At 41.7% G+C, this 25,483-nt stretch overlaps 1 protein-coding gene across 1 annotated transcript in view; it reads right to left on the bottom strand.

Moving 5' to 3' along the window:
* Positions 1-23,172, bottom strand: part of espn (espin) — a 43,737-nt gene extending 20,565 nt beyond the window's left edge. The window contains exons 1-10 of the mRNA XM_084552653.1: positions 22,164-23,172; positions 19,245-19,438; positions 12,468-12,654; positions 11,947-12,129; positions 10,803-10,934; positions 8,674-8,929; positions 7,899-8,179; positions 4,075-4,233; positions 1,657-1,891; positions 824-877 (exon numbers count right to left, since the gene is read on the bottom strand). Of these exons, the coding sequence (XP_084408779.1) occupies positions 824-877; positions 1,657-1,891; positions 4,075-4,233; positions 7,899-8,179; positions 8,674-8,929; positions 10,803-10,934; positions 11,947-12,129; positions 12,468-12,654; positions 19,245-19,438; positions 22,164-22,466 (1,984 nt within the window). The 5' untranslated portion in view covers positions 22,467-23,172. The remainder of the gene's footprint in view (positions 1-823; positions 878-1,656; positions 1,892-4,074; positions 4,234-7,898; positions 8,180-8,673; positions 8,930-10,802; positions 10,935-11,946; positions 12,130-12,467; positions 12,655-19,244; positions 19,439-22,163) is intronic.
* Between the last annotated feature and the right edge of the window lie 2,311 nt (positions 23,173-25,483).

A 25,483-nucleotide genomic window follows, 5' to 3' on the forward strand; every position in this document is an offset into this window, starting at 1 on the left:
AAGGTGCCTAAATGGAGTAATTAACAGTTTACAGCTTAATTGATGTTGCTGTTTATTACAGGTTGTTTTAGAACAAAGCACAATGTATGTTGCCCTGGTAGCTGTTTGCGAGCTCTGATACAAAGCTTATGCTATATAATCGTCTAATTGGGGATTCACTTAAACCTTTGTTTGAGATAATCAGCTCCCTCACAGGCTATACCCATGATAAAAAGCTTCTCACCAAAGATCCATATAATATAATCCATATTTTCTTTCCTTCTTACTTTTTTAAAGCTTTTATAATTGGACTTTGCTTTTTAGTTTTGTCTATATTGCCACGGTGAATATGAGTCTACTTAAAAAAGGTTTACTATTCAGGGCTAACTCATTTTTGTTTCTGGAAAAGGACCCCACAGTGTTTTATTGCATTGATCAGCTGGAGACACAGGTTGAATCTTTGTCTCACATGCACTAAAGGAAAATTAATATATTTTAACATAACAGTTCAGCACTGAATCTTAGCTGCTTGAAGGTCATGGCATTCAACATTCGTTTCAAATAGCTGAGAGAGCTGTTGATTCAGCTGTGTTTTCATTTTGGACGCTGTGGTTTGTAGCACTGTTCAACTGTATTGTGCTGTACCGACACAAGTTTATATTATTTTGACCACCCCATTTTAGTCTCATGCTGTTTAAACATAAATCAACAACAGAGCATGGCAATCTTTTTTTTTACATGTTGATTTTGAGACCTATTTAATTAATTAAGTGCGAACTCTTTCTGTGTGCCCTTTAAAATGAAGGGATTAAGTTGAGAGGGCTGGTTTGCGGTCTGTACTTACTCTTCACATGTTTAAGTGCCCCTCCCTCTGCCAGAGAGACAGAGTTGTCCCCGCCTTGACAGAGCAGCAGTGAGGACAGACCACGGCAGGCACAAAAAAAAAAGAGAGGAAAAAAACAAAACAAACACACCACAGAGAAACAGGTGGAGAGGGAGCAGGTGAAAGAAGGAACATGTAAACAGAAATGTATTAAAGCAAAATGGAGAGCAGAATGATAGGGTGATATTAGCAGAAGGGCAGTGGAGACTTGAACTGAAGACGTATTAATATAATATTTATTACTGTCACAATAACTATAATTCTTCATTAAGGCTGTGGAGCACATAGTCAACAAGGCTTCACCAGTTTCATAATTAGAACTGTTAATAGTCAGTCAGGCTGTTTCGTCTGTTACATAATATGTATTTAGGAAAAATATTGCATTGGTCTGCCACATCTGATTTCACAATGAGTTTTTTCATGACTTACAGGAACCTTGCATAGATAATTTTTACCTCCTAAAAACAAGCAAGGTTACACAACATTTGCCTGCAACTAGAGCAGCGTGCGCGCCGGTCACACTGAATCATCCAGGGCGGCGGGCCACTTAAGGAAATGGCCGAACACTAAACCAGTTTTCAGGGTAATGGTAGCCCTCCGTCATTAATTTATAATCTGTTACTTAGAATGCAAGGGTCAGAATCAACTCATCTTTACCCAGTGCGTTTACTACCACATACTCTGCTTTCTAGCAATACTTTATTAATGATGTATACAAGCAACAGATGTCCAGTGTCAGCAAAAAAGTAGGAAATGAAGAGGAACAAGAACATGAAAAGCTCAGGGGCACTCACTTCCTGACGAGGAGGACGGACGTCGCTGATTGGTGGAGGCGCTGCTGGCATAATTCTGGGTGGTTTGCGCCTCTGATGGCAGCGGAGGAGGCGGAGGTGGTGTTGGCATCGGATTGCTTTGGGGGAGAGGTGGGGGGGGAGGAGGAGGGGGCGGGGGCGGGACTGATTCCTCTGCGGTGCCGTTTTCGGAGCTGTGCGCAGGACTGTCGGTAGGCTCCTCCAATAACACGGAGCCCTGGAAGAGTCGGTCACATTTTAAACCGGTTAACTCGTTGCAGGGGTTAGGGTTAGGCTTTGTCCTAGAAAGTATTTGGTTGTATTACGCTGTTAGGATGGGAGTGGTGACCCATTGTCCACTGTAAAATATTTACTTATCTTTAAAATATCCTTTGTAGCTTGTGAGAACTTTCTTTAATTAATTTATTAATTTGTTATGATCAGTTTAACCCTGAACGGTGACGGTGAATTTCTTATACTTGCTTGCTTGGCTTTCAAATGGCACATTCAAACTCCCTGCTGGGCTTAGCGAGCGTTAAATTCTCACACAGAAGCTGTTGACAGGGACAGATGTATGCGTCCCAACTAGATATGTCCTCCCTCTGCTTCCGGCTGCCTTTAATCGACTCATAAAGACACAATAGCCCTCTGCTAATAACAGAGCTAATATGACCTAATCTCAAGGGGGAAAGTCTAAGGGGGAAACGGTGGCAACAACCATCTGTCACTGCAAGTGATAGTGCTTTAACCCCCCCAAACCCCCCCATGCATGCACGCGTCCGACACACTCTGAAAGCGTGCCATAACTCTGCTGGAGGCAAATTAATGGACCGTGACATTTAACTCGACCCCACCCCTCTCTTTATTCTTCTGACGCGTGCTCGTCATTGTTGCCCACTTTACTTTTCAAACCCCCCAGAGAGTTGGGAGGGGGGGGGACTGTGTCCAGATGGGTCTTGGCAGCACGTGCCGCTTCTGTTGATTAGTCAGTCCATCTGCTAGGGCTCCTCTGAGACCAGGAGGGGCCCCACTGAGGCCTTAATTGGCTCAATGTGGATTATACCCCGTGTCACCCAAAACACCCCCACTCCTGATACCCATGAGATTATAAGAACAGCTCTCCAGGGACATTGATGAGAGTCTAACGGACTCCCTCCATTCAGCTGCCTGTGGAGGTATGTGGCTGCAAACAGACAGATTAACCAGTAATCTTGGGGAACACATGGAGTAACTGGAGTTTTTGGAGCACGTACAAAGGCCGTTTTCATTCGTAATCTGTCATCTAGGATATGTTTTCCTGTGCAAATTCTGTGGAGTTGCACATTAAATAAACAACCACCAATGCTAGGACACAGAAAAATAACAGTCTATATCTCATCTTATGGGACAGCTTTAATGGTCATATTTCAGTCGAAGTAATTATAGGTAATCACAAGTTATCGTAAAGAAAATATATATATATATATATATATATAATAGTATATATGTCACTTTTTATACTATTTATATTTAACATGCCGTTTCTATGTTTGTTAAACTTGTTAAACTAAACACATTTTTTTTACTTCCTCAAATCTTTATTTCCTCAGGAATGCTAAAAGTAAAATGATATGAGGGTATCACAAGTTAATAAAGAAAGCAAATAAATAGTTTCCTTTTCACGTCTATTCATTGGCCACTTCCTGCTACGTCTGCCGCCAGGGAATGTCCGTTTTGTTCCACTGCCGCGGCCTCTCGGACAGTTTACACAGCGAGGTGGAGACTCGGGAGGCAAGGAAAACGACGGGGGCAGTTTGCATCAGGAGGCAAACACAATCTCAAGAGGACAGGACATTATGTAACCTGCTCGCTGGCAAAGCTCAGGCAAATAGTGCAGCCACTGTTGTAACACAATGCCAACGCACCATTGTCTAGCTAAACCTCACCTTTAAGAGGCCCTTATAAGGAGCTGCGATGCCTTCGCTGATGCGGACACTAGGACTAGGTCAGAGTACGTTTACCCTTCGCTAACCTTATACCTTTATGTTGCGGTCTGTCTTCTATTTTCCAGTTTTATTTTTGCAGAGCATGCTTAAGATAGTGATATATATCGAACTGATCTTGAAATTTTGCAGCGGAAAACACAAACAAAGTTTAAAGATGAAGTGCAGATTAGTTTGCACGTCTTATTGCATGCATATTTTTAGTTTTGACATCAGGGGATGTCAGATGTGTGTGTGTGTGTGTGTGTGTGTGAGAGATACACATTCCACTAGGTGGGAAGGCAAGTTATATTGTCATGAACTATTTAATCTATGAAACCGTGCCTCTGTTTTAACAGCTATCAATGTGAGTAGTAGAAATACTCTGTCATATTCAGCTTCTTGCACATATTATTTTACAGTTTCAGGAACTTTTTTATATAGAGGTAGATAGACTCACCTCCTCGTTGGGCGCCATGCTTTTGCTCCCACGGGGCTCGGCCGTGTCGCTGCCCAGGGTCTTGTAGTAGTCCCCAGTGCTGGGCTGCTTGCTGAAGCTCCTCGACCTTCGGTTTGAATCCACACGCCGCAATTTCTCGTGCTCTTCTCCCGGAGTCAGCTGCTTAACGGATTTTTAAAAATGGGAGAAGGAGATTTAAGTTGCTTCAAATAGCTCTGGACTGTCGTTGATTGTAAAACTGTATTTTTTGCAATGCATGCAAAATGAGCCAAAGAAATGGGTGGACTGGGTGTTGATATGGTGTTGATATGGTGTGACAGTGCGTTTGGAGTGACCGACATATGCAAAATATGGATATGGGAAAAGAAAACGCTAGTAAGCCGTCATTACCAGATTAGCTCTCTCGTGTGACCAGAGCCACTTTATTTAAATAACAGAACAAAGCTTTAATTTAGCTGACGTAAAACAGCAGCATATACGTTTCACATCAAGTCTGGACATTAGGGTTCACATGCAGTTTTTACTCCGGTGCAAGACTCCGGTGCAAGGGAGACCCGTCTGTCAGAGCAGGGTCAGAGGTCACTAACTTGGCCCTTTTAGTGAAGCACTCTCCCTTTCTGCTCTGACGTCAACTGGAGCTCTATAGGCTCTAAATGCTAAAGAGTTTTCACCATATACAGTATACCAATGTAAAAGGATATGTGTAGGTTAGGGGGTACATATTTCAGCTGTGGATTTGCACATTGTGTTTGCTCGTTATGACTAATATTGTCTGGATGCATTTTCATAATGCAAAAAAAATTCTATTTGCATATTGGTATGACATTTTAAAAACTGCAACAAAAACAAAAATCTGCATTATAGCTGCATTAAAACTTTCCAATTTCTAAATAGTATGTAAAATACTAATTTTCTTTTTTTCCAAAAGTGCACAGCAAACTACATCTGTGCAGGAGGAAAAAAAAACCTTTTGATCTTATATTTTTAAAAAACAAACCAACAAATCTGTCAGCTGCAAGCGAGCATTAATCACCAAAGCAATATGTACAGTTACTTTGCCTTTCAAATGCAGGGCGCAGCTTCAGATTCATGTTCATTTGCGTATCTATGTTTGCAGATGGCTTGACTTCTCGCAAAATCCAGACAAAGTCCTTTGTCAAATGTGCGTCTGACGTTCAGAAACGAATGACAGCTGACCCTTGACCTCTCCTTCGATGCGGTGTCGTGTTCTGACTTCTCATAAACCTGTTTCGTTTTGTTGACTTGAAGTCAGCTGTCAAAGAAATGGTCCCCGAGCATTCATCAGGTAGGATGTAGGTAATGTGAGCAGCGGAGCGCTACAGATGGTTTGTCATTCTCCGGGGAAGTGGGTCAACAATAGCAATTGAACAAAGGATTTTGGCAACATTTCGTCCCGCACAGCGTTCCTTCCTATTATACAGCACATTTGCACGCAGTCTTTTAAAAAAGGCCTCAGATTATACAATGCAAATGCCGACTCCGAGTCATGTTAAAGTGTGTTATATAAAAGTAAGATCTACACGCTTTCTTGTACTATAACAACCTTTTAAAACAGAAAGGCAAAGCAGACTTTATATGTAACGCAATGATCAGACAAACATTTAACAGATCAAATAGCTCCTGATCCAGGACATTATCAAACAAAAACCCGTAATATATTTGCCGTATCTGCAGCTCAAACGTCTACATAACATCGCCACTGGTAAAAGTCGAGCTTTCTTATTAACGTCTTACCTTAGTGTTTAGATCCTCTCTTACAGCTCTCCTTTAGTCCGGACAGAGAATCATCCACAAAGCCCCGTGGAGCACAGAGAGAAGCTGTCACCAGATCCAGAGCTTCACCTGCTCTCTGCTTAGTGCTACGCCTGTCACTCTACCTGCCCTCTCACTTTACCCTCAGGCCTCATCAATAACCTATTGGGCCAGCCGCAGCAGTGGTGATGATGTCACCACCAACCCACAAACCAACCACTCCCAACCCCTGCCCTGTTCCTCTTATGCAAAACACCCTTGTCCTGACCATGGTCGGTCACATGCAAATCTCCCACGCTGTGGGATTATTACAATATTCTTGCCTTCCATGCCCCAAACTAGCACCGGAAATAGTAATTGCAAGTGAGATATGGACGTTTTCTGGAAAGACTACAGTCAGATAAGTAAAAATGTGAGAGGCAACGTGATTGTTGTTTTGATGCTCTCCGTAAAACATTTGATTTAAGTTAAAGCAAATGCAGACAAATGAGCCGAGAGAAGCAGCTGCAGCAGCATCGGAGAAAGCCTTAACTGTGATACAACACTACAGGACAATACGAACTGTCTTCACTTCAGACTTGCATTCAACAAGTTTCCTTTTAGTAAATCAGAAAGAAAATTAAATAATAATCAAAGTGTTTCAGTGGTGAGATAAGGTCCATCTGATTAGCCGTCTCTGGATAGAGTTACTGCTCCCTGTAACTATGGCCCCAAAGGTAGATTGTTTTTCCCAATGTATATAGTACATAGTGATCTTATTTGTGTGTGTTCTTGTGCACGTATATGTGTGTGTGCATGTGTTCTGAGTGCAGGCTCTTGTTCAATAGTTAATGAGGGCGCGCCCCGGGCTGGTCACCTGGGTACAAAGAGGAGAGGGGGCGGCACTAATTAAAAACTCCCCCCCCCCATATGCGATGTGAGCATGCGTGCACGCTGAAACGCACACAAACAGCTCACCATGGAGACGGTCTATGGCGAAAGGACACTTTCACTAACTGTGGGCTTTACCGCAGCAAACGCCAGCTGACTTTGCATAGCAGGTCTATAGATGGAGCCTCTGAACAGTTGTTGTTTTTCCTGCAGAGCTAATGCTGACGCTCTCCTAGCTTTTTCCTGTATTTCTGCTTCTGGATGAAAATACAACGTGTTGCACGACAAGCTTTAATTAGCCTGATTCAGGTGTGTGCAAGTTGATGGTAAAACCATCTTTTTACATGAGAAGGAAAAAATACACATGTCTCTCATGTGGGTATTATTTTGTTGAAGCTGAATAAACTGTTGCTTTTCTCACACTGGACGACACGGCAATCACAAAATGCATTTTTCATGAGCCGAATGTGATCCCTCAGACTGGTTATCTCTGTTGTAATTACAATATTACCAGGGCAACTAATTTGCATTTCAATTAGATTTGCAACTTCCCAACCAGTTTTAGTCCTTCCTTTTAGTACTAGAGCACCATAAGCAGCCCTGACACCACTGTTGATGCCAGTTTTAATTGCTTCTCCTTTAAACACTTTTGAGTGATCTGTGGCCAGATTAATTACTGGAATTAAGATCAGACCCATCACACCGGCCATTGTGTGTCAACCCAGAGGTCCACCGGGGTAATGAGTGTCTTCTTTGGCCTTGTTAGCCTTGCCAACACAATAACATCATTGTGGGCAGCCAGACAAGGCACATAGTTACAGAAGAGCTGTAGCCCAACTGATTAGACTCAAGGGGAAACAGCAGCTAATGGCCAATTTATCCCAGACACCCTGTTTTTCTTTTTTTGTACACATCAGTACTGGCTCAACAAAACATCTACATTGAGAAGCTCTGTTTTCACAAAACTGGAGGTGTCCGAAATTTTAATGAAATGACGAAAGCATAGACGAGAGGATGCTCTTTTCCTTTATCGCTCTAAATGAGGAAATGAAGTTTCACTTTTTGAGTGTGAGGTGCTACTTCCTGTTACTAGTGATCCCCTTTAGGCAAACAAAATGGAAATGTTCAGACATTTCCCTAAAGACGAGGAAATATAGCTTCAATTTTGAGCTTGTTCATACCTCGTTTTTGCCGGCGCTGCTCTCCACGTGCCGCAAGTTGCTTTTCACCTTAAGGAACTCAGCTGACAATGGCTCTTGAGGCGGCTGTGGTGCCGGGAAGCTCGGGGGCGGGGGAAGCGGCGGACACTGCGGGGGAGGTGGCGGTGGATAGGTTGGTGGAGGCGGAGGATTAGAGGCGGCATCGGGCGGCGGCTCATTCTTCTTCGATGTGTCAGAGCTGATGTCTGGGTTTAACATGTCCATGTACGCCTGCATGTCTGAAATGCCTGACTCTGATGCACCTGTGAAAAGTACATAAAGAAAGAACAGTATGACAGGAACCAGGACATTATCGTCTGCTGGTTTTAATAGATAAATAAAAGAAGTTTAAACTTTTACAAAATCTTTGCATTCAATGCGAATGAGAAACATGTCTGTCACTTTAAAGATACTGCTACTGCTCCATCAAAAACACAGTGTCTGCATACAGACCACTAGGGTGCAGCACCAGTATATCATGCACATACAGCATAAAACAAAAGCAAGCAAAACTGCTGCAACTTGTTGGCTCCACCTCAATAAATAGTTGAGCATTGCTGACATGTAATATTTGCCATGAAAGACCCAGTATTTATGATGAAATGACAGCAAATCTAATTTAATTTGAGATTTTGATTATATGATCATCATTTCATATTTAACTGGGCCTTTTACATTTCAAATTAGAAACTGAACAGGACCATCCATCGTGCAGGATGTATTGTATCAAGCATGTTTCTAGTGAAGAGTTGCCAACCTGCGTGTGCGACTGCGTTGAGTTGTGCAGGCGGACCTCGTGACGTTGTTAAGCTGCTTCTCTTCTCGCCAGTGCTGGACTGGCTCGAGTTGGCCGAGTTGTAGTTGGACAGGGAGCTGGACGGTGAACCGATGTCGAAGTGTGGCGTCTGGCTGGCGGGGGGCATGGTGGTGTTTGGGGACGAGAGGCCCGAGTCTGGCTGTTTGAACTCGAGGTCTGTCGAGGGGTCCCGGGACAAAACGCGGTGCTCCACACTCTGTCAGAGAGTACAGATAATGAATACGAGCTCTCGAATGTGCGGATAAACACCGACCAGGCATTACATTACGACCACCTTCCTAATACTGTGTAGGTCTCCCTTGTACCTCCAGAACTCTTTTGACTCATCAGAGAATGGACATGGGTCTTCTGAGGGTGTCCTGTAGTGTTTGGCAACAGAATGTTGTTAGTGGGGGCCTTTGGGTCCTACGGGTTAAGAGGAGGGACCTCTGTGGATCATCCACCAGATACTTGATCAGTTTGGGATCTAGTGAACTTGTAATGTTTTTCATGTTTTTTGAGTTGTTCCTAAACTGTTGTGTGTGTGCCTGTGTCAGGCTGCATCCTGCTGGGGATGTCTGCTGCCATCAAGGAGTGTCATTGCTATGGGGTGCGGGTGCCTGGTCTGGTCTAGGTGGGTGGTACTTGTCTAAGTAACATCCACATGAATGAATGCCAGGCCCAAAAGTTTCCCAGCAGAACATTGAATTGTCACAAGATGGTCAATGTTATTAACTTTTCCTGTCCGTGGTTTTAATGTTGTGGCTGATCTGTATAATTTCTGTTGCCCTATCTTGTTAAAATATATCTGGTTCATTTAATGTTCCAGTGTCATTATACAAGACAGGGGCATGAGTTCTTATTAGTGTGAATTACCTCCAGGTTCATTCATCAGTTCATAAATCCCTCTACTTGTCAGTCCCTACTGACTTACACGAGGAGAACAGTATTATGAGTTTAATTACTGCACACTAATGAAACATCTCACAGATGGTCAAAACGGCTCGGGAGCCTTGAGCTTTTCCCAAAGCACAGAACTCAATTGGCTAAATGTCCCTCATGGGAAGGAGTACAAGAGGGGGGGGAAATATGTTTCCCACGCGTTCGGTGTGAAGGAGGTTATTATTCCTCATGCCACTCAGGGATTTCAATGGGTTGAGGCCATTGTACTGTGTGTTAAGTGTTAGTAGGTCTGGTATTTAGCTAAATTGAGAGCCATTTGTTATTGCATTGTGCACAGTATGTGTTTATCTGTGTTGTGTTTTGGTTCTGTGGGACGAGCTAGGTGACAATTTGAATTACAAAGTATTATTCCAAGAAATAAATCACATTTTTGACTAACATTATGCCCAGTTCAGACTAGAATTTCATTATAGAACGTATCGTCACTGTAGCGGACACAATAACTAATAATTAAATGCGTAATTAAATGCAGATACCAATGAAGTAGAGGTTGATAATTTGTTCGGTACTGACACAACAAATAAGGCCACAGTTGACATGCCATCGCTCACAAAGGTTCTTTGTCCTGAAAAAAAAAAAATACTGCATGTTTTCTTGTTTTGATGGGGAAGAGTGAAGCTCCCACTGGACCAATTAGTGTCTGACAGAGCAAAAAAACAGAGAACCTAACAAGTGTCTTGTGTATTATGTAATCATTCAAATGTTACAGATATTGAAGCACCTAAGCTGTGGTTCTTAGTCCTCTTGGCTTGTGATGAGGCAAATCTTTTTGTGTGTCAGTGCAACTACTTATCTAGTAAATGTTTAAAGGACATTTATTCATCTCGGGACACCTTGCATTGTTTTGATGGGAATCACTGTCCTAATGTACATAAGCACATAATTCACCATAATACCACACCTCTTGCCCAACAACAGCTGAGTTAACCCTCACAGGATAAGCAGTTATAGATAATAGATAATAGATGGGTGGATGAACTAAAATCATAGTACTCCTATTTCTGCAGAGTGAGTTCAAAGTTTGATTTGGGCCTCACTCTTATATCCCTTTCACGGTTTGGCTCTGTTCACAGGGAGGTCAGAGGTCAGCATGAGTGGCAGGAAGACAGGTTGAGCACAGCTTTTACCATGTTCTCCACAGTGTGCAGATACTTGGCACACTGAGAGTGGCCGTTGTACTCCGCCAGGTCTGCTGCCGTGAAGCCGTCCTGGTCCCTTATGCCCAGGTCCACCCCGTTGACCACGAGGATCTGACAACACTGGAGAGCGGAGACAGACGAGCGTCAGATAAGAAGGAGACTTTGCAGATGAAAACCGAATAACTGCTTGATTTAAATGTGGACTATAGTGTTCGTATAAATTATATGGACTGTATTTGAGCAGAACATGGTTATCATACTACACTTGGAAATATAAAATCATCCATAATAATATCTGAATTAGTTATCACTCTGTCTTTGTGATGATGTAAAATTTTGGAAACATGCTTCCTCATAAATCACCGTAACAGGAAGTTAAATATCCTTCTATTAAGCAAAATACCAGCGTAGTGATGATAAGCTTCCATTTGCCTCCCTTTTTTTCTACGTGAAAAGGAAAACATTCACCCCCTTGCACAAAGCATTTCTGTTTTCCAATCAAAATGAACTTGGAAAGAAATTTAAGAGACTTCCTGCCAAGTGCCAAGCGTAAGCTCTCAGAGTGAGAAGCTTTGTTCTACCATATTGACTTGTGTTTCATTCAGCTTCTTACAAAAAAAAAAAAAAGTCGTCTAGACCTCCAGTTCAGTCTTACATAATCAGGTATAAAACACAGTTTGATAATTCTAGCCTGCACTGAAACAGCTATCTGACCAGAACTGGATACGGCAAAATTATTATTCAAAATAGCAGGTTGACGTACATAAGCTGGAGGACATTCATTCAAAACAGATGGTTGTAAAACCCCATACGGGTAGTTGAGAACCAAGTATAACAATGCACTTACATTACATATTTGAATATTGTATTGTATTGTTTTCAGCCTGTGGCTTTCTCCATTATTGACAACCTTTGCATTAAAATAAAAAAAAAAATAACCCACACCTCTGATAAGAACTCGGATCTCTTCATAGAAACCCTTGACATACTAATATTAACATGCCACTTCATTAAACGTCTACAATATTATTGATTAGCTGCTGATATCCACTCAGGAAGAAGCATGGTTCACCCGTATTCTGTCCAAGTCTGAGCGCGAGCACCACACGAGTAAACATAAGACACGCCATACCTCCAGTTCACCGTTCTCTGCAGCGTCGTGGAGGGGCGTCCCTCCCCAGTTGTCAGTGACTATCTCTCCACCGTGCAGCAGCAGCCAGCTGAGCACCTTTGCGTGGCCACGACTGGCTGCAAAGTGCATGGCCGTGGCTCCGTCACTGTCCTTGTCCGTCAGGCTGATCTCAGTGAAACTCATCTACAGGAGGGAGGAAAAAGGGGGCGAGTTACAGAAATAATTCAGCTGCGTTTGGAGACACATTTTTTTTAAGCAAGTTCGTTTTTAAATATTTAAATTTAAAAATTTTATTTTGTCGTCAAGAGTTCTTTTATGTTTTGACGAGACACTTTGAATAGCATATTAAACTAGGACTAGAATGATTAGAGTCTTAATCTGTAAACATTTAAACAAACGATACAGCGTTCATTTATTTAAATATAGACAACTGTGGTGCAGCTGATCGGTTTTAATTTAAAGTTTGCATTAAGTACAGCATGTGGATCCCAGGAGCACACTGTCCTAACACTCTAACATACCAGCCAGACGATGACAGTGTTGTGGCCCATCTGAGCAGCAGCGTGCAGAGGCGTCATCCCGTCATTGGCTCTCATGCTGGAATCCGCTCCGCAGTCCTTGACCAGGTATTGGACGACCTCCAAATGACCCTCCTGGCAGGCCAGGTAGAGCGGTGTGGCACCATTCTTAGTTTGGGAGTTGACAACACTGTAGGGGAAGTGAAACAGTGATGTAAATAAAAAAATTACAATGGATTTAAGTGATTTGATTCAGCTTTATTGTTAGTGCAAACTAAATTCAGGTCCAGAATTATTGTAATAAATAAGTGGATGCATAGTGTAATCTATTCATGAGCTTGTGGATATAATCAAAGTTGTCAGTTTTATTCTAAAATAGAAAATCCAGCTCTTTCCCAAAACAAGTCATATTTGGCTAATACACAGTTTGTGTTTGGACCCTGCCATCAAATCATTATAATCTTTTAATATTCTTTCAGTGCCCAAAAAAAAAACAACAACCTGAAAAGATGTTTTGGCACAATGTGAGAGTGAGAGTGAGTAGTGTCCTATGCCTTAACAGATTATGGTTTTAGAGGATATTAATGCTAGTTTGTTGGTTGCCAAAGACAGAAGTTTATTTATATTTTACATGTAAACCAAGTTTTAAGATTGATTTTTTTAAAAAAAGTAGTCGTGACAGGAAATCAATCGTTTGTCAATATCAACAAGCGACTATTTCAAGAGGAGTAGCGGTGACGCTGAGCCAAATCCCGCTCCCCTTTCATTTCCAGACCCTTAGCCCCACCTCATCTAGTGCCTGTGTCCCTTCTCGCCCCAGACCTTTTCAGTCACAGCCGGAGGTCAGGGAGTGAACGGGTGCTTCCCCACTAAATCCCATAAGGTTGTGCTTTATTTGGACTCTGACAAATGAGCAGCGAGTCACTTAAGAGGATTATCACTCCACTGCCCGACTTGCTTCGTGCTTAATGCACCGTTGCTAGTGGGCAAGATGAACTGAGTAGGTGAAGAGGACGAGCAGGTCTGAGCCGTAGCTTTGCCTCTGAGGGAAAACAATGGAGGCTTGTTTGAGTGACTGAGGGAAAAGTTCCAACAAAAACAAGCACATACTAAATATTTCAAAATAAGAAGGGGAAGTAACCTGCGATTCTGTCATCAGGAAGTGGGCAGAGAAATTAATTATTCATATATGTAACCAAAGCTGAAGTTCACCTGTGTAGGAGAGAAGCTTATATCCGTCACTATTCCTAAACACAAAATTTAGAGCGTGTTTGATGTAAGGTGGGCATCAACGTAAGAAAGCACGCACTGCCGTTGTCGCGACTCTTGCAAGTGAAGAGGCGTGAATGCCGTCCACTAGAGAAGAGCTTTAGGACGACAAGTGTAGATTTTGAAGGGCTTACAAAGAGGTTAGCCTTGTGTGACAGCACAGCTAGAAAGTGGCAAGAGGTGTGCTATGTCGTCAGTCAACCAAAGGATACAAACTCACCGTGAAGCAGAAGACATTTGATATATTTCCAGTTCAGCGGTGGCGCAGTAATTTACCCCAGTAATTGTCTGTGTACTCTGTTCCCCCAAGTACACGGTAATAACAACCAAGTTAATCTTCATTACTAGTACTAAAGTAATTGATGTCACTCTAATGGCCTTCTTTCCTGATGAAGGCCTGTGTTACCTGCTGAGTGGTTTTTCCTGTATAAATAATGACAGCTGTTCTATGACTCCAGTGTATTTCTCCATGAAATTTTACCTTTTATACAGTGGAAATCGGATTAAATAATACACAAAAGCAAAAGAAGAACAACAAAAGAACAGCATATAGTCATTTAACCTGTAGGAACAAAAGCACTTAAGGGCTATATCGCCAACAGAAGTTAGATGTAATTAAAACTGGATAAAACAGCCTTGTGTTCACCCTGATGTCCGTTTCTAGTTTATATGGTGAGTTTGGGAACCTGTAGAGCAGGGGTGTCAAACTCATTTTAGCTCCACATACAGCCCAGTTTGATCTCAAGCGTGACTAACGGTGCGGTACAGAGTGGACTTTAAAGTCCTTTTATTTGTGTTTAAGGCCATTCATGGCTTGGCCCCGGCCTACCTTAGTGAACTTGTAACCCTGTACAACCCAGTTAGGAATCTGCGCTCCGCAGATCACACCACCTTGGTCATCCCTAGGTCCAAGTACAAGGCTTTGGGGGGGCTGTCTTAGGCCCTAAACTGTGGAACGCTCTCCCAGCTCATATTCAATCTACCACCGAGCTCACAACTTTTAGGTCAGAGTTAAAAACACATTTATTCAGGCTGGCATTTCACACGTAGCCACTAACTGGGACTGTTGCTCCTTTATGTTACAGTTGTGTTTTAATTTTGTTTTACTAGTAGTATTGCTTTTATTCTTGTTTTTACATTTTGAATGCACTTTGTGCACCTTTTTGCGGTGCAGCTGTGTCTTAATTATGTTTTAGTAATATTGCTTTTGTTCTTGTTTTTACCCTGGAAAGCAGGGTATACAAATAAATATTGATTGATTGATTGAACTGCAGATATTTCCCATTTGTTTTAGTGCAAAGAAGAACAAGTAAATTAGGAGAATGTTTTCATTTAATAAACTATCTTTCCTAAGATAAATAAGTGTAATCTGGGCACATTGATGTCTGCTGTTTGGTCCTGGGTCTCACTGTGGTTTTCTGTCAACTTATCTCACTAAAACAGTGGACATATTAGGGCTAACAGTTATTTTCATTTAAAAACTGCGGTCTTCTGTGTAATTTTCGCACTTTGAAAATTCATGCTGCGGGCCAGGTCAGACCCTCTGGCGGGCAGCTTTTGGCCCACGGGCCTTATGTTTGACACCTGTGCTGTAGAGGAGCAGTTCACGCACGTAAGGTTTTAGATGTGCAATTTTTTTTGATAATGAAACTTTAACTAAATATACAGCTGCAGTACTATGGACAATTTGCCCCAAATCATCGCAATGGCATGTTGCTTTGCAGAGTTCAAACCTGCTGTTGTAAATAAGAGCAGAAATGGGGGTTTTTATCCAACTTGTACCAAGAAGTTATTAAGGAGATTAAATCTGAAGAAAATAAGTGCAGCTCAGCCACTGGCTGGGTGAAATATTTAACCTTTACTCTCCGTATAGAGTACAGAACACCAATAAATACAGAATAGCTTTCAGCTAGGCTAGTGCCAAAGGTGCAGGTCACACCAGACCAACTAGCAACTAACAGATGTTCACCCTCAGACCGGAAAATAGCCGGCCGGCGGCTTGGTGTATCACAGCACCTTATACTACTTTTTTTTTCTTCTTTCTTAGTATAAATTCATTTTGTTATGTACTGCACTGTCCATTTGAGTTGTACCCATTCCTGATTCAGCCACTGTCCTGAAAGAGGAGTGAGAAAAGTACAAAGTGATTTCTGTACAGTATGTACAACACTACGTGTGTCCCGAAGAGTTGCAGACAGCTCATTTTCTGGATTATCCTAATGCAAAGGTGCACCCTTTTTAACTGTATGTTGGGACAGCATCTTGGTCAGAGATGTTAATCTGGACTAATTGATTGCATAACCTGTCTGTAGCCTCTCACCCACTCTGTGTTTTTCGCCGTCTCTCGTTCATTCACTCCTTTGTGTGCTGAGGCTATCAGCGTGGGCACAGCACATGAGGCTTCTCTGGGATGAATGGGTGAATAATCTGTCAATTCAGATGTGAGTTATAAATGTAACAAATACTAAAATAAACATAAAAAGAAGCACCCTCCAATCTTGATACAAAAAGACGGACATACAGAAATGCTGTAGCAGTTTAATAGTTAATAGATTTTTATATATAGTAATTCACCTCTGAGCGTGTATCTTCACCTCACAGAGTACTTTTAAGCCTAGGGCTGGTCAATATGTCAAATTAATCTGATTAATTATTGGTTTTGAATTATACAAAAATACCCAAATTGCCCTCTGTTGTCACGGATATGGACCAGTCTGTCAGAGTTTAAGTCGCCAACATGTCTGAGCTTTGCCAGCACAAAACAAGTTTGAGTAATGATAGCCGCTAATGACTAAATCTAGTCATGTTACCTGACTTCTATGGAAATAGTTTGGTTTTGCAACGTCTGACAGTGTGAAGTTTGTAAAAAGTTTATTAAAACCAAACATAGCGGCGCAGCAAACCTGTGGCAGCACTTGAAACAAAGGCATGCAGTAGTATGGCAGTGTGTGTCTTGAGCCAACTCCAAAACCACAACTAAAAAGCTGCAGACTTTAGCTGCCTCGTTGACAAGACACAAATTTAAAGAAATCACAAAATCGCTGGTGTTTCATAACGGGAAAGACATGGTACCCATTGGTTTGTTCAGATATTTGCCCCCAAAGGGTGTACTAGGTTGAAGCATGAGCTCTTTAAACCATCTCCATGCTGTGGATGTGTTAGGGATGTGAAATGCGTTTTTAATCTGTTGGTTAAAATTAATACGTAGCGCTGCAAACAGAAAATGCAACAAAGACTTGAAATGCAGTTGATGTTGCTATCTGTCAGCAACACCAACTCATCACCTTATATCATCATCTGGCTGCAGTTACTGAAGTGGTGATGTAATAGAGGTAGTCGTGTTTTCTTGTGATTTTTCAAGCAGAGCAAACCCCCGAGCCGAGCCCGACCCTGACTGCCTCTTAAAACTCACTGATACTAATTTGTGGCTCGGAACAAACCATGAAACCAGAATGCTATCTCCCTGCTGCAAAGTTCAATCCCAAACAATGCCCGAGGCTGGTGACTAGAAAGCAGGCCCGTCTATTCAAACGGATTTGTTTTCCTCATTATCTTATCGCCAGTTGGCGCTACTGTGTGCGTCGCCGTGGAGATGGTGGTAAACACCCACAGCGGGAGGGGCGGTGGAGAAGAGTGAATGGGGCCCTGCTATCAGTGAGCTTCCATGTCCCCGAAGCTCATAAAACTTTCAGCAGTTATGCACCTGTCTGGGGTGCAACCCGACAATATTGGAGGCGCACAGCACAAAGGTTAGCGTCTTGACAACCTGCTTATCTCGCTAAGGTCATCAGAGTCAAAACTGTTCAAGACCAGGCCGTTTAGCTTAAAGGTTCAATGTGGTCTTTGTGGCATCAGTACGTGATCAGTATTGATACCAGCACAAAGAACATCCTTTAGTTCAATGGCAATATATTTCTCCTTTGTTCTTTTATAACAGGACAGACAAGTTGAAATGCTGCAAAAGTAATGGTACCCTGAAAACTAAACCCAGCAACAGCAATGTTTACCTCCCAGAGGAAGACATAGGTTAGCTAAAGGGATATACGTTTATGTATTGTTGCAGTGCAGCCATAAAATACTGTTTAACAGCTATAAAGATTATAATTTAGTTAGGTTATAACATTGAATATAAAGGGTCAGGTCACCACCAGCAAATCCTGCTGATATAATCATCTGATAATTAACTAAACTGCTATTTAATCATAATGACACATCTTATTATAGTAAAAGCAAACGGCTTCTTTTTGATTTCTGCAGAAAAACCCACTGAACTAACTTCAGTGTGTGACTACATCCCTGTCCTTAAGACATTACTACTTATGAGGTCAGTACTGCTTTCTATATCAGTCAGTCTACTCCGCACCAGTTTGGTCCTTATGAGCGAGTATTACCTCAGTCAGAGGTGGGTCTGACGCTGCACTGATTACGAATGACATTTGCAAGCAGTTGCCTACAGTTAGGCAATTAATTAGTTGGTTACAGGTATTTTTGTAACCTGTTGTTGCGTAGTCCGGTCTAAAGCTTGTAATTTTGCTCTCCTGTCCAGGTCTCCTTTTAACCAAGAGGTCGTTAACAAAGGACGGGACAGGTTAAATATAGGTTAGATAAAACATAAGTCTTTTTTTGTGTGGTTGTGGGGGGAACTACCAAACATTTGTTGCTTACAAATTTATAGACGTGAGAGTGCAGCTTTTCGAGTACTCGCCGCGCAAAACACTGTATTCTGATATTTTATATACCACATGTACATGAATCAATTAAGAATCAGCAGATTGATGGATAAAAAAAATAATAATTGCAGCCTTACGTCTTTCCAAAGTTTTGTAACATAAATAATCATAAATATTACATCACACACACTTGCTGATATGATTGTTGTGGCTACACAGATTTGCATCAACATCACTGAAAGGAAATTACTTCAGCTGCATTACATAACCAGCGCATGGGTGTTATAGTAGAGTGCAGTATTTTGGGAAAGTTAAACCACTAAGAGGTTTTTTCTTAGTTTCCTAAATGGGATTTGAACACAAAGTATTTAGATTGCTCCACAGGCATCACATAAAAGCAAAGTTCAAGTTGTTTAGCACCGGTACGTGATTTAAATCGATAATTTGACCAAATCTTTGGCTCTTTCTGCTTCAGTCTGGAATGGATTTTTATAGATCTACTACAACCTATTTCAATTACAAACAGTGGGAGAAGCCAGTGTAAACTCTTCTTTTATATTCAGCCGTTTGCGCTAATTTTATCATCTGGACACGGCTGTTTTTCCAGCAATCCACAATTTCAGTAATGTACACTATAAGAAAGAACAGCGAGCAACCACAAAGGATGTTGTGCTGAGAACTATGGGTTGTAGGCACACAAACAGAAGTAACAACCGCTGCTCAAAAAATCAACAGAAATCCCACTAATTCCCCAAATTAAATCACTATTGGACAGAAGAAATCAGCATCTGTGAAAGTACGAACACAAACCACTGTAAAGACAAAACCATGCCGCTCTTACTTTGGGCTGTGCCCCAGTAACAGTCGCAGAGAGGTCAGGTCTCCCTTGGCAGCAGCATAGTGTACAGGTAGGGCGCCTGTGTCGGTGGAGGCCCCCGGGTCCACCTCGCCGCTCTTCAGCAGCCAGTCGGTGATCTCATGGTGACTGAAGCGGGACGCGAGGTGGAGAACAGTGGCACCGGAACTGTCCTTGTCCTATAAATCAGACAGAGAAGGGACACAACTGAAATAATAATGCAATAATGCAAATCAACTGCATAGAATATTATACCTTCTGTCGAATCCTATTGTTTTTGCATTCTCTTTGGGTATGTGTGTATTCAGAAACTGGCACCTTACCAACAAAGAAGCTAAAGTTGCAGTCTGAGGCAGTGGAGTGCCACAAATGAACATCATTAGCATCAGATAAAGAAAAAAAAAAAAAACAGCCCGCCGGATCAGACATCAGCAGCACAAAGCAAAAGACACGATGGTAAAAGGTGGAAGCTAGCATTGATCAGTCATCAAGTAGATTGTACCACAAGTGGTAACTGATAGGCTCAGTAAATGTCAGCCAAGTATCTTATCAGTTAATTTGTGGCATAGCATGCTCTTTGTCGCTCTTCTGTGGTCTGTCAAGCAGCCCTCGAAAGTAATGGAGACAGTGAGTAAAGGACAGAGATCTTATTACTGGGCTTTAACTTCAGGACCACAGTCTACCACCGGTGTGAAGGATTCAAGTCTGACACTGCGCTGCTGCTATTGTGTGTGTGTTTGTGTGTGTGTGTGTGTGTGTGTGTGTAAATCATATTCAAAGAGATTTAATACGCATCAGCTCGGGGGCATAGCCAAGAGCAGTGTCACTTTAGATCCACAAGGGCTTTGGAATTAATCTAGGTCTGATTCATCCTGGGGCTCAGATTCATCTTGCTCTATATGTCTGCTCAATGTAATTCTGGTTTGGTACTCTAGAAAATCTAAATTCCCCCCAAGAGGGAAACTTGTACACATCTGTGTCCTATCACTCTGAGAGACTGGTGACCTGTCCAGATACAGTGAGTACATACTTTAATAAACAGGTGCAGGACAGTAAAGGTATACAGTAAGAGTTACCTTTAAAATGGTATCTTACAGAAAATGCCACCAGTTTGTTTTAAAAGTTACTGAAAAACCAGCACAATAAATTTGACTGTCCTTCAGAAATAACACAATAGGTTTGAGATTAATGTGCCAAGTCTTAGCTTCAGTTTGAATAGATGTATACATAGATATAACCCTTTAAACACACAGTGCTCAAAGGTCAATTTCTTTTCTACTGTTACATCTTGCGGTTAAAGCTTTTGGGGTTCTGGTCCTGAAGATGTCTTTTGGTTAAAGGAAAATGTCCACCTGTGTCCTAAAAAGCAGTCTTGACTTGCTGTCAAGTGCATAGTGGAGGGACTTCCCTTCACCATGCAAATGAGTTTCTCCTAATCCAAACAAGATTTGCGCTCCTCGGAGTTCCAGCTCGTTTGCAAATTTCATGTTTTTCCTGCGAACACCTGCATTTTTACAAAAACAGCCAACAGTTGGTTTAGCAACTCTCTAGTGGAGTTCTGCCTTGTGAGCTTAGTTATTATATCACCTACTCGTATGGTCACCTTTATAGTGGATATATCATCTCAGGCTCAGATCGTTTGTGCGCGTACTAACCCCAAACATGTAGCTACCAGGTTTCACTTTACTTGCTAACCCATGTAATTCTCAAAAGGACGAAACACTCCTTTCATTAGACAAAATAACATCTTATTTTCATTTCAAACTCAGCTGTTTTACAACTATCAGAATCAGAATACTTTATTAATCCTTCAAGGAAATTGTTTTGTTGCTGTTGCTCCCATAAAGTGACAGTTGCTAGTTGAATAAAGGTAATAGAAAAACGGATAAAAAATAAGTAAGATGCATTTAAAGTAATGCAGTAATGCTCTGTTTCACAAGGCCTCCTTCAAAAGTATTGCCTTTTTGCCTGTTGGTTGAGAATACTTTGCATTTACCCGCAGGAATGAGGTAATGGAGTCATGAGGGCTCATAAGGTCTAATCCATCATGTGAAGGTTTAGCTGTAACACACCTCCTGCTAATATCCAACTACAGCGTCATGACATGCTTCTGTTTGCGTCCCTCATCAGTTACTGCGCTCAATAAAAGAAAGGATATCACATTTGCAAATCCAGTTTTGCATACGTCATTACCATGGGAACATCAGGCCCCGGGGCAATGTGGGTTAAGACGTGACAAGTCCAAGTCTAATTTTATTGCGTTTTACTGTGCTCTGTTTACTTATGTTTTCCATGTTTCATTTAATTTCAAATCATTCCTATCAGAAGGTCAGCATACGTTGACTTTGAAAACAGCATTTAGACTCTTGTGAACGTCTTGGAGTCTCTTCTTTTTTTAAAAAGGACCTTCTCAAGATGGATTTGAGGTTAAATCTGTTATGGTACGTCTTTAGCAGGTGGTTTGAATATTAATATTGAAGGATGTCATCTGTTGTTATAACCAAACTTATAACTAACCCCCACTGAAGATATAGCTTCTGGGTTCAGGTCTTTGAAGACAAGACATGAAGTAAAATGCTAATGTGAGAGGTTCAAAACATATAGAATGTATGCGATGTGTTATTTGTTTAATTTAATTTAATTTAATTTTCAATAACATAGAGGTTGCATTGCATTTGGGCTTTAAGTTCTGAGCAGATTGGACGCTCCTTGTATGAGTTTAGCCCCTCAAATATTGCATAGGTCTTGTTTTAACTTCAAAATAGTGTTTCATGTGTACATTTAGGGCGTTAAATGCACTAAAAGTAGTTAATGAACTCTAGCTACATTATGCATTGTGCTACACGGGTGCGAAATAACAGCCAGGTCTCCTCCACCTCTCCAAAAACGGCTCAAGTCACTTACCTCAGGTCGACATCCACCCTGGGTCAGCAGCCACTGTAAGCAGGCCAGGTTGCCGGTGGCTGCTGCGTCATGCGCCGGGCTTGCCCCGTTGTTCGCCGGACAGTTGCCCGGCAGCCCTGCCTCCTCTACCAGGAAACGCAGGCAGGCCAGTTTCCCAGCCCGGGCTGCGTGGTGGACGGGCGAAGCCCCCAGCGCATCCTTGACGTCGCTGGTGAGCGCTTTAGCCGCTAACTGCAGTTTCAGAGCCTGCACGTCGCCTTGCCTCGCGGCGAGCAGCGTCTTGTCGCCCTCCACCACCACCATGGCTGCTGCAGAGCGGGCGACTCTTTCCTCTGGTTGTGTGCGTCGACCCCGATCGGTTCACCGTGCGGATGGGGTCAGCATTGTATTCGCGAAGCCTCAGATCATGTCAGTCACCGGGTGAATTACGCGGGGTGGCTCATTTATCGCTCCATGGATGTTTCCAGGGGGATGATGATCAAAAGCTAAGATCAGTGTCCGTTCAGTAGTTGCACATTTTAATAAGCGACACTTTGTTTACATCTTGAAACCAAACTCAGTCCATTAGTCATTATCCGAGTGATGAACCGACCTTTTATGTCTCTGTGTTCCAGTTATCCACTTCTGCTCCCCCTGACGCCCGCAGGATCCTCGACACCTGTTGCGCAAGTTTAGTTTTTCCTCTTCCAGAATAGAACTATTTTTATTGAATTAGTTTATTCCGCCTTTTTCCTGCCTCATAATTATCGCCTGTCACGTACCTCGGAGAGTATACACTAGTGTTTTTCTTCCTATAGCAGATGGCGACATGGGACTCAGCGCCTGTTAAATAATCCATCAGGGGGAGGATCGCTGAGCCTGTAACGGGTTACTGCTTTCTGGAAAGCGGCTCAGAAATTAAAGGAGCAGTGCTGACGGGCTGCTTAGAGCTCTGAACAGAGCCTGACAGAGAAAGTTAAAGCCTACAGCTGTGATGGTGGGTGTCAGTTAAGTAGCTATACATCCACAGGTAAATACTAATTCAGAAATGGGCTTTTTGAACGCACGCCCGGCTTGGTTGCGCACAGTTTCACCGGCATTAATTTTACATAGTGAAGTCAGCATGACTGGACACCTGCAGCTTGCACAATGTAGAGGTCCATCTGGTGGCCTTTTGTAAAACTAACCCACACAAATAATTTCTGTTTTCAGCGTTGAAGTTCACAGTGTCGTCGTACACAATGAAATTTTGACATTTAACCCCTTATTTTTACCCTTAATAGTTAATTACAATGGATAATTATTTTTGTATATTTATTTTGATCTTCTATTAAACCTGGATTATTAATTTTGAGGCAGAATATGGCTCAGATCATTTAGAAAAATTATTTTGCAACATTAATCTAATTGTGGTTGCAGACAACCCATTAACTTAATAAATATACACTCACCTTGCCACTTCATTAGGTACACTAATAGAAAAAGAATGTATTCTAATATAGCAGTCCAGCTCTGAATCTTATCTTCATGAAGGTTATAATACTCAGTATTCGTTTCAAATAACAGAGAGAGCTGTTGATCCAACTGTGTTTTCATCGTGGAGGCTGTGGTTTGTAGTGCTATTGAATTGTGTTGACACATGTTCCTATTATTTTGACAACCCTATTTCAGTCAGTGTGTCAGGCTAAATAACAGAAGCACAGTGTTCAATTCAGACCAGTTTTACAACATCACACATGCTTCAAAATGATCATCCACTTGAATCACCACCTTTCTGACGTTTTATTCATTTATGGAAATAAATTTAGTAATGTAGTTTTTATCCATTATGTGTCAAAGGGAATAGTTATATTCATTCCAGTACATTTATCTAACACATAAATCTAACTAGTTAGATTTGCACCATAAAATCCACCATGGGTGATTATAATGCCTAAATGTATACACATAGCTGCTGTAAATGGTGTTTACAGTTTATGGCAACTATAACAATTATTCTACAATCTTAATCTTTCATGTTTATATCATTGTACAGCTAACAATGTGAATGTGACCACTAAAAAGTACATTTATTATTTATTTATATTTATGTTTTTGATGGTAATATTTGTTGCAGAACTTGTACCTATACCATGTTTATATTTTAAGATTTTATATGTAACAGTAATATTACATAAAGGGATGCAAGGGTGCCTGTGTCCTGTGTAGCACTCACACAGTCAAATAACTAAACCGACCCCTATAGGTGATGTTAACCGTTTGTAGTTTGGTGCTCAAACTCCTGCTGATAATATAAACCACATATTATCTCATCTTGCTTTGGTTTCACCCATAGCTTTTACACGACAAGGTCATTTTCAAAAGAAAGTGGATGCAAATTACGCAGAGACCTGGAGGCCACTTTCCATGAACCTGACGTTGGCATGAACTGTAATACATTCCGTCACCAAACGGTGGCAGGAAAGACTCATGATCTGCACCTGCAAAGGTGTTCAGGTGTCAAGTTATCAATTTGTATAAGCTCTTTGAAATCACTGTAAACGCTCATATATAGAAGGACATTGATTAAAAAAAACATGGCCTACTTGAATAACCACTATTTTAGCAAAAATAATAACAGTTGACAAAAATAACGCTTTGGAAGCCTATAGGGTTTTTATACTCTATGAAAATATGATGATAAGCATTAAACGACATCCATTGGCACTTATCTGCTCTTATATACTGTTTTGATGTCAAAATATGTTAGGAATTATTAAAATACAAATAATTATAGTACATAAAACTCTTGCTGCCTCAGATCTGGTTCGACACATTTTTCCTCCTCGGTAACAGATTAGCTTGATGGATTTTTCTGCTCAAGCGGCTCTTGTCGGATGCGGGTGGTGGTGGTAAGGAGGGGAGGGGGTGGGGGTTATGGGCGAGTCTCGTGCTCGGCGCGTGCCTCCTCGGCCCATCTGTTGCACCGGTCCAACTGTCATAGACACCGCGCGCCAATTTGGGGGGAGGAGAGTGGGGGGGGGGGGGAATTCCCACGAGCTCCCTGATTAGTGGTAGCTACAATTCCCCAGAGGAAGTGGACAACATTAACTCTGAGCGCTTTACATCAGAGCCAGGTTATCTTTTCTTATCTCATACATTACATGAAGTATCGTCAGGACCGAGGCTATAATAAGGTCTTCAGTAATTAACAGTTCTGTAGACATTAGAGCAATGTGGTTATTACAAATATATTATATAGGCATGTAGTTTATTTTCAATATAAAAAGCTTGAAAGCAGTATGTAGGTTGCAATTAAAATGTTTTTGCGTCGACTAAAAATGACAAACATAATAGTTTGT

The sequence above is a fragment of the Chelon labrosus genome (genome assembly GCF_963514085.1).
Source record: "Chelon labrosus genome assembly, chromosome: 10".
In the NCBI taxonomy this organism is placed as follows: Eukaryota; Metazoa; Chordata; class Actinopteri; order Mugiliformes; family Mugilidae; genus Chelon; species Chelon labrosus.